The 9,601-nt window shown below is 46.5% G+C and overlaps 1 protein-coding gene across 2 annotated transcripts in view; it reads left to right on the top strand.

The window, feature by feature from the left end:
* The window catches only part of INPP4A (inositol polyphosphate-4-phosphatase type I A), a 139,963-nt gene that overhangs the window by 108,043 nt on the left and 22,319 nt on the right, over positions 1-9,601 (top strand). For both annotated transcript variants that reach the window (XM_023515771.1, XM_023515770.1), the window contains 5 exons: positions 1,344-1,376; positions 6,012-6,184; positions 7,113-7,236; positions 8,415-8,541; positions 8,819-8,959. In XM_023515771.1, coding sequence (XP_023371539.1) covers positions 1,344-1,376; positions 6,012-6,184; positions 7,113-7,236; positions 8,415-8,541; positions 8,819-8,959 — 598 coding nt within the window. The remainder of the gene's footprint in view (positions 1-1,343; positions 1,377-6,011; positions 6,185-7,112; positions 7,237-8,414; positions 8,542-8,818; positions 8,960-9,601) is intronic.

Below are 9,601 nucleotides of genomic sequence, written 5' to 3'. Positions count from 1 at the left end.
AAAAAAAAAAACATCCCTGCTCTGTATCACTCCACACCACCAGTTGGGTTTCTCTCCCTATTAACTAGATAGATGGTCTCAGGACATACAGGGTCTACAAAGAGGTCAAACTCTTGAACCTACAGAGGCCTTTATATTTTCTGTCCCCTCTGCCAGTTCAAGAAGTCACTTTCAAAGGTGATTAGAGAAGAAAGACCCCTTGCCCCCCTTTCTCAACTGTCCAGGCTGTATAAATCCCTATGAAGCTGGGTCTGGGTGCTCTTGGAGATCTGAAACCACCTCATTTTAGTATCCTGAAGACATTGTTTGAACTGAAAATCTCAGACATAAAATAAACTTTTACTCCCTTGATCCCTTTTCAAACTTGTTTTCTTTCAGATGGCACACCCAGTTAACCAGGAATTTTAGAATTTTTTTTTTGGAGACAGAGTCTCTTGTCGCCCTCTGTAGAGTACTGTGATATCACAGCTCACAGCAACCTCAAACTCTTGGGCTTAAGCAGTTCTCTTGCCTCAGCCTCACAAGTAGCTGGGACTACAGGTGCTACTACAATGCCTGGCTATTTTTTGTTGCAGATGTCATTGTTTGGCAGGCCCAGGCTGGGTTCCAACCCATCAGCCTCAGCGTATGTGGCTGGCACCATAACCACTGTGCTATAGGCACTGAGCTGAATTTTAGAATTTCTGAGAGAAATGTGAAATTGACTATGCCCTAGTGTGACTCAGCAGAGGTGAAATGGAATGAAAATTGGTAATCTTTGAGGACCTGAACCCAGACCAGAAAACTTTTACATTTGGTTTAAATGTGAAAGATTGGCATAGAGTTTTTTGGTATATCGGTTTCATTAATGGCTCTGAACACCTTGGATCTCAGCAGTCAATCCTGAGCCCGGGCTTCCCGGTGAGCGGGGCGGTGGGCTCTGACCTGAGAAGGCTTAGTTTGCTGGTCAGTCTCTCTCAGTACAAGTTTGCTTCCAGATGTTGTGAGCCAACATGGGGCTCTGCCACGTATGTGGTTTGCGTGAGTGCTTTCTTCAGTGGCACTTACCACATTGCAGTAAGTTAGTTCGCACATCTGAAGAGCATTCTATGTTGAGATATCAGCAACATGAATGTCGACACCGGGAGATCTGGCACTGTTTGCCTCTGAGAGGGCTCAGCCACCACGAAGCAGCCGACGTGCCTGCTTCTCGGGGAAGAGGCAGCCAGGCACCCAGACCTCTTCTCCATGTGGCCAGCCACCTTACTGCGAGCTGCGGCTGCAGCCGCTCTAAGACTGAGTTGCTTGTATTTAAACTGTGTGCTGCTCCTTAACCATCCATGTTGCCCTCCATTTCTGTGCAGATTGCAGCCCCCCTCCTGAAGAGTCCAGCCCAGGTATGTGGTTTCTGTTCAAGGCTCTGCTGATGGCTTTTTCATGTCCAAGTAGTCTTTGTAGCTAAGTTATCAAAGATTACCTGATGTTCCCAGAGTTGGGAAAATACTTTAGGACCTTCTTTACTGTGAGGCAGGTAAGACTTGTCTTAGGTTTGGTGAGGGACCACTTGGGCTGAAGGAATTGTGGCCTGAGGTAGGCTACCACATGTATGTTATTTTTTACTTTTACGTCCTAACGCCTTTTCAGATGATTAATGTTCCTGAGTATATTGGGCTCTCTGAAGTGGATGACCTGATTTAGAGAGGTACACATATGGACATATTTCCTGGGCATTCACTTGACCTTACAAGGGAGTGCTGCTCTGAGGACACATTAGATAATGTGTATCCACCCAGTGTTATGACATCGGTAATCCTGCAGCATCCTCTCTTCTGAATCCGGATGCAGTTGTAGAATTCTTATCAGACACAGCTAGGGGCTTCAGTTGGAGTTAGTGCTAGAAATGTAATCTTTCTGCGCTTTTGCATGTAGAAACCATGTATATGGTTCTAGTTCAGGGGTTGGCAAGCTACATATAGCTCTGAGCTCAATCTTGCCCACAGGGTTACATAAAAAATGTAACCTGTAATGGCCCCTATAAAAGAATCTTTTATTGGAAACCAGCTGTGTCCACCCATCCAGGTATTGTCCATGGCTGCTCTAACTCCCTGCCAGAGTTGAGTTAGTCACAACCTAGGCCCAGTGGCCTTCAAAGCCTAAATTATTTTCTGTATAACCCTCAGCAAAAAAAAAAAAAAAGCATGCTAACCCTTGATCTAGTTTATTTTGAAACCTCCTGGATTTGGCTTATGGTTTTCCCACAGTGAGCATGAGCCCTCCCCAAATAATATGTTTTTTTTTTTTTGTTTCGTTTTCTTACATTCTAAAAATCAGCTACATGATCTGTGTGATGCGTATGTCTGACTAGATGTAAATGTGAGATAGCAGGACACTGCTTTATATCTAGAGTGCAGCAAATGGATGCTTGTGGGATTGACAAAGCTATGCCTGTCAGCCATCAGTGAAACCTGTCTGCTCACATGGCACGGCCAATCAGCCAGCCATGGCGACTCCTGGCAGCAACCCCAGAACTCTACTGAAGTTAAATCGTTGGCAGGTGGATCTGACTGGGCACATCTTACCCTCCCAGTTTGCTTTTAGTCCCTTGACAGTTTCTCTTTTCAAAAGAAATCAGTGTAGCCTTGCGCGGGTCTTAGACCTCAACCTGCGTGACCCTCAAGGTCACTGAGATGGTTGCACAGATGTTTAAGCTTGGTTTTCTCCTCCCCATTGCCTCTCCTGGGCCCACACTTTGTTCTCCTCCTTCATATGTGTCTCTGGGCTTCCAGTCCTCCTCAGCTGACCTCCATGACAGACCAGTGCCTTCAGACCAAGCTGCCTGTCCCCTGAGCCTCAGCAGTGAAGTCTGGGACCATGCCCAGCATCCAGGGCTAGGAAAGGGCTGGTGATGTGTGCACCTGCCGTACAGAAGGTCAGGGGTTTTCAATTCTGGACATACTGAAGTTTGTAGAAATAATAGGAAGTCTTGGGGGTTCACAGGCAGCACACAGTGCCTGCCTTATAGAACCCTCCATGTTTTACATCAGCTATGCCATTCCAGATGCACTGGTGGCTTTTCCACAGTTGATGTTAAATGTTCCCCTGCCAGAGTTCCTTTGGCTTTCTCAAAAGCTATATTTAATCTGGGTTAAAACACACACACTTACAAACACACTCTCTCCTCCCTCCCCTACTAATGAGAAAAAAGGGCAGAAACAGAATGTGGATTTGTAAGAGCCTTCCAGAGTTATCTAAAATAGTCTGGTCCAAGGCTGAGTACCAGGCAGTGAATGTTATAAGTTAGTAACTATGTAAGGAGCTTGTCCCAAAAAGCAGATCAGCAACACCACTCAAGACATTGTTGAGTTGAGCTGACTTTTTTCATAGTAAGACTTTCTTACTATGTGTAAGAAGGTGTAAACCCTTCACCAACACCAGTGTTCCAGATACCTATACTTGTCCAGGCCCTGGGTAGAAATCACATTACTGCTCATGAAATTCATTTTGTTTGAAAATTATTTACTGTTAGGTTCTCCTCACAGTGGAAAAAATGTATTACCCACCAGCCCCTGTTCTCTCCTCCGCAGCAGTGGTCAGGCACGCTAGGAGTAGCATGGAGCTTACAGTCAGTCAGACATATGTTCCGGACCTGTGTTAATAAACCTCTCTCTGGGAATTAAATGAGAAAACAGTTACCAAATGAGGTGTTGCATTAATGGTGGTTGATGCTCTTGAACCATTCAGACAAGTCTGAGCCCGGCCCCAGCAGCTGTCACTCTTAGCTCCCACCCAGGTTCCTGTCTCCCTCTGACCAGGACAAACATCTGAGTGTTTTTTAAACATTCTTTCTGTACTTAAATGTTTTTCTTTTTCTTTCTTTCTTCTTCTTCTTTTCTTTCTTTTTTTTTTTTTTGCTAATGTAGCAAAATAGTCATTCTTTTATGACTTTATAGAGAAGTAGGCAAAGTAAAAAAGTTGTACAGAGAGAGCTTGCTCTGAACATTTTCAGATTAAAATGATTTGCATAGTAATTTTATGTGTATGTACATGATAAGTAGAAAAGTCAAGTAAAATTGGCAACATTTGCCCCAAGAGCATTTACTTCTTAGTGAAGAATAGTCCTAATGACCGCCCCGCTTTCCCCAGTCTATTTGGTTAGAACAACCTAATTGCCATTGCCGCGTCCCTTCCCACAACTCTAATTGCCATTAGAACAACCTAATGGCAATGGCCATTAGACATGTCATTGGCATGTTGGGGAAAAAATGGCAATTATAAATAATGCCATGCTATTTTTTGATAGCCACTAAATATAATTGACATATACGCAATAGAGTTTTTCAAAGAAACCAAACATGGTCTCTGAGAATCTTAGAGAAAGAAGACTTGGATGTTATCCAGTGTCACTCTCACATTTTATCAGAAAGGACCCAGGTGTTGGGTTGAGGGGGTTGAGGGACTTTCCTGTGGTCCAACACTGCTGAGCGGGGGCTGGGGCCTAGGACTCACATTTTCCACTTCTCAGTCCCAAGTTCTTTGTCACCATGATTTATTTGCTAAGACCTTTCTGCCATGGACTTTCCAAATTTAAGCCCGCTGTTTTCCATCACAGATATAAATCCCTGTCCACATACTGTATGCCTGCACATACAGTTAGATCATTTCCAACTTCTAAACATGTACTTAAAAATCCTCATTAACCAAACACTGAGCTTAGGGAAGTTCTGCTGCCTGTTTCTGAGACTGTTTCTCCACAGCGCTCACTATAGCTTGGGAGAGCAGAGCCACGCCTCCCTTCTCTCGGTCTTTTTAGATTCTGTTTATATGAGGCATAGGTCACCCTCTGGCAGCTACATGGCCCCCACAGACCTGTGGCCTTCCCCGAGTACTGTGGCATGGTCTGGGGCATCTGTGGCTCAAACCCTCACCCTAAGGGTGTGCAGTACCCAGGCTTCACTCCACAGCTCCTCACCCTGTTTGGTGTGGTGGGTTCACTAGGGAGTGATGATCAAATGCCTATTTTTGGGCTGAGTGACTTGTTAAAACTTTAACCAATGTGGGCATGTCATTTCTTTTAAATGTCTTGTAAATACAAAGGCAAAAAGAGCCAAAACTAAAGATATCTTCCACCCTGTTTTTCTCCCTTGAGTTTCTATTTTTAAAAAGTTGTTTTGGTACAGGGTCAAAGTTTCCTTGTATTCGTAAAAGAAAACTAAGCTAGAAATAGATGGCACCAGGCAAGGAAGCCGGGGGCAGGAGAGAATGTGAGTTAAAACTCAGGAACCACACGGAGTGTCATTTCCTGCAGATGAGGCAAGTGAGGGTTTAACACAGTTGTACATAGCACACAGGCTGGACAAGGCAGAATTGGTCCTTGGCACCAGAAGAGCAGGGGTCTCTGCCTTCATACCTGGGCCAAGAGAAGTGAGATAACAGAACTCTCCTTCATGTCCTTCCTTCCTGGGTGGAGGAACTGTGGTGCTGTGGAAGAAGATTGGCCTGTACAGAGAGTATATTTTCTGGCCTCATCATGACTTGCAGAAACTTTTTTGTTTGCCTCAAAAGGCATAGTCTTGAGTATACTGTGTTTCCCTGAAAATAAGACACTGTCTTATATTTATTTTTTCTCAAGAAGACACACTAGGGCTTATTTTCAGGGGATGTCTTTCTCTCTGTGCCGAAATGCATGGTGTGGCTATGCAGGGATTCTGCATAGCCACACCCATCACTAGGTCTTATTATCGGGGTAGGGCTTATATTTAACAAATGCATAGAAATCCTGCTAGGGCTTATTTTGGGGGTAGGTCTTATTTTCAGGGAAACATGGTAGGTTCAGGAGGATAGGCATGTGTCAGAGATTACTACAAAGACTCAGGGCTGGAGGCTTAGAGACTGGGCTGGCTCTAGGCAGAGTATGGAGGGGTGGGGCAGGGACATGGGGAGGACAGTCCAGTGCCTAGGGGGTAGGTGGCTTGTTAAATTGCCAGGCATAATTCTTAAGGTCTTCCTAAATATCCACCCTCCACCATGCACAGGAGAGTGGAGCGAGGCCCTCTATCCGCTGCTCACCACCCTCACAGACTGCGTGGCCATGATGAGCGACAAGGCCAAGAAGGCGATGGTCTTCCTGCTTATGCAGGACAGTGCACCCACTATAGCCACCTACCTGAGCCTGCAGCACCGTCGTGACGTCGTCTTCTGTCAGACAGTAAGACTCAGGAACACCACCAGAGGCCACGGGTATCTGCCCCTCAGAAAAACAGGCTCAGGAATCCCTTTACCTCCCTAATCACTTGTAACAAACCACAGGTGGCTGTAGTCCTCCTGTTCTTTTAAAGTTTATTTACTAGAGGTCTAGATTTCAGCACAGGGAGGAAACTTACTAGATCAATATGCGTTTGTCTCCCTGATGAGCTGACACCTGCCAGGAGTAGGAGGCAAAGTTCCAGATGGCGCAGGCCTCTTTGCCACCTTTTTTTCCCCTGCAGAGTTCAGTGAAGACAACACAAACCTTGCTGTTGGAACAGTCTTTCTTCTTGTTCATAAAATAGTAGGTGCCTTAGTTCTGTGGCTCGTTGCAGATTTGTGTTATCTTTCAGAGAAAATAAGAGTTGAAATGAATGTAACAAGTTAAAGAGAGGCTAGCAAACTGATAAAGTGCAGGGTCACTTAGGGTCAGGGTGGGCCTCTTCAGTTCCCCCACCCAACCAGAGAGGCTGTTTCATCCTATAGCAAATCTCCCACCTAGGAAATTTTCAGTGACTATGAACCGGCTCACTCCTGTTTTTTGTTGCGATGGTGTGGATCTATGAGTAGATAGATACTGTGGGGAATTCTGGGCTTTCAAAAGGTTCTAGCCCAGGAATAACTCAGGCAGATCAGGTCTGAAGCTGGGCCAAAATCCAGACTCCCTTTGGGAGCTACCAGAGCAGCAAGCCCAGGGTGTTAGGCACCCTCCCTGGAGCCCCTGCCCTCTGCGGTCCAGAGCCAGGCCCTCCCCTACTCCCCAAGCTTCCCTGAAGATCGGAGAAGCTGCTGATGCCCCCTTGAGCAATGGAAAGAAGGAACTCAGGGCCAGGGCTGCTATTTGGTGAGCAGATGTGTACCCTGAAACTGCTTCACCCCTATCCCTGCAGCTGACCGCTCTCATCTGCGGCTTCATCATCAAGCTGAGGAACTGCCTGCATGACGACGGCTTCCTTCGGCAGCTTTACACCATCGGGCTGCTGGCCCAGTTTGAGAGCCTGCTGAGCACCTATGGTGAGATGCCCGTGGGCGCTGCTCACACCCAGGGCCTCTGCAGCTGGGGCAGGAGCCGCAGTTATCTGTGTGATCTCCAGGGTTTTTTCCAAGAGACTTTTCTAGTTAACACAAGTATAATGCATGCTGATTAAAATCCAAACCTCACTAAAACATGTAACAAAGAACAAAATGACAGTTATACTATGTACATAATACCTTGGTTTGGTTTGTTTGTTTGTTATGTATGTTTTTTAAAAAAAACTCTTATGTCTAGCTAATAGTAGTTGTCTGTTATGTACCTTGAAGGTCTTTCGAGTTGAGGATGGATGATAATTATGTAACCAGTAATGTCACGTAGGATGTGTGGAGTGTACTTGAATTGCTGTGTTAAGCCAGTACTGCTGGCATCTGTGCACATAAGGCGCTGTGAGCCCTTCCATAGCTACTAGGTGACTAAAAGAACTTGCTGGGTCAAAGGGTAGGAATATTCTAAAACTTAATAGGTATTTTCAAATTGCCCTCCAAATAAGCTTTCTTCTTCTTACCTTGTTTTCTGTTAATTTCTTTTGAGAAGATGAAAATGCATCATATTTTAAAGCATTTGTTAATCTTTGGTGTTCTAGGACATCAAAAGAGATGTCAAGCCCAGTGTAATGGAAGGATCTGGCCACAACAGTGCTTTTGTGCTGCCTCTTGCAGCACTTTTTTTTTTTTTTTTTTTTTTTTTGCAGTTTTTGGCTGGGGCCGGGTTTGAACCCACCCCCTCCGGTATATGGGGCTGGTGTCCTACTCCTTTGATCCTTTGAGCCACAGGGACCTCCCACTCAGCACATTTTTAAGAGCAGGCTTGGCCTTCTGAGTTCCCTGCATTTCTGTTTCCTTTCCACGGCCCTGTGCTTGCCCACAAAGGGGTGGGGAAGGATGGCGCATCTCTACCAGCTGCAGTTTTTAATGTGGCCATAGGATTTCAGTAGCCGTCCTTGCAGAGGAGTGAGTCACAGGGGAAGAAGCTCAGAGACCCCTACCCGGTTCACACCTGCACGCTCTCTTGTCACAGCCCACACCTGCACACTCTCTTGTCATAGCTGGGCTTGAGCTCGTTGCCGTTCGCCTGGGTGTCCCTTGCTAACTGTGCCAGATCCACAGAGAGAGTGGCAGCATCTCTGCCTGACAGCCCTTCCTTCTCTCGCATGCAGGTGAGGAGTTGGCAATGCTGGAGGACATGAGCCTTGGAATCATGGACTTGAGGAACGTGACCTTCAAAGTCACTCAGGCCACTTCTAACACGTCAGCAGACATGCTGCCTGTCATCACAGGAAATCGGTAGAAATGTTGGTTTAAGTTTCTCTGAGCCAGAGCAGTACTTTTTGTTTATGTTTATCTCATGGAATATGCTTTTCCTTTATAAATTTTTATTCTATTTCATTTGTTATAAATGCTGGTCACAGCCTCTTACAATAGTGTCACTCCTTAAAGATCTGTGGCTGACAATTTGGCCATCACTGAGCCACGGGGCCAGTCTGGGCTCTGGCACTGAGGTGTGCTCAGGTCCCTCCTGGCCCCAGAGTCACGGCCTCACCCCTGTTTTCCCTCTTTCCAGCGATGGGTTTAATGTGCGGGTGCCCCTGCCGGGCCCACTATTTGACGCCCTGCCCCGGGAGATCCAGAGCGGCATGTTGCTGCGGGTGCAGCCCGTCCTCTTCAATGTGGGCATCAATGAGCAGCAGACACTGGCCGAGAGGTGCGTGCCAGCCCGTGGGGCCACAGCAGCTGGGCAGCCATGGGGATGACGTAGGAAGTGTGCTTACCCCTCTTCGAATTCCAAATGCTATAAGGACTTTGTCAGCCTTCCTTCAGCCAACATTCTTTCATCATGACCATCATGTACCCAGCATGATCTGTGGTGCTGGGGACACGAAGACAACTCAGATAGGATCTCTGTCCTCAGATTTGGCTGGTAGGAGAGAGCTATGCAGGTGCAGTGATGGAGAGAGATAATCACAGGGAGTTACAGAAGCCAAGGAGGGGCACCCAGTGGGGTCTAAGGGCTCTGGCAAGGCTTGCTGGGGAGAATGGCTGACGTGTTTTGAAGTATGAGTATGAGTTAGATAAGGAGGTAGAAGAGAGACTGGGCATCTCAGACCAAGAAGACTGGGGTAGAGAAACAGTGCAGGGGCCAGTGCCACCAGTACCTGCAGTGCAGAGAAGCCTTGTATGCCAGAGTGAGTCCTGCCTTGATCCTGAAGATTTATGCCTGGTAGACTCTCCTTCAGGGTCATTTGCCATATTGTGGAGATGAGTTTTGGGTACTTGCGTGTGTAGGATACCTTTCTGTGCACGCATGTGTGGGGGCAGAGAGACTAATGGGGTATGTAAGGCCTAC

Source organism: Otolemur garnettii, unplaced genomic scaffold (assembly GCF_000181295.1).
Source record: "Otolemur garnettii isolate 467f Iridium unplaced genomic scaffold, OtoGar3 scaffold00079, whole genome shotgun sequence".
Lineage (NCBI taxonomy): Eukaryota > Metazoa > Chordata > Mammalia > Primates > Galagidae > Otolemur > Otolemur garnettii.
The sequence above is the reverse complement of the archived record's forward strand: the minus strand, read 5'-3'. Positions and strand labels throughout refer to the sequence as shown.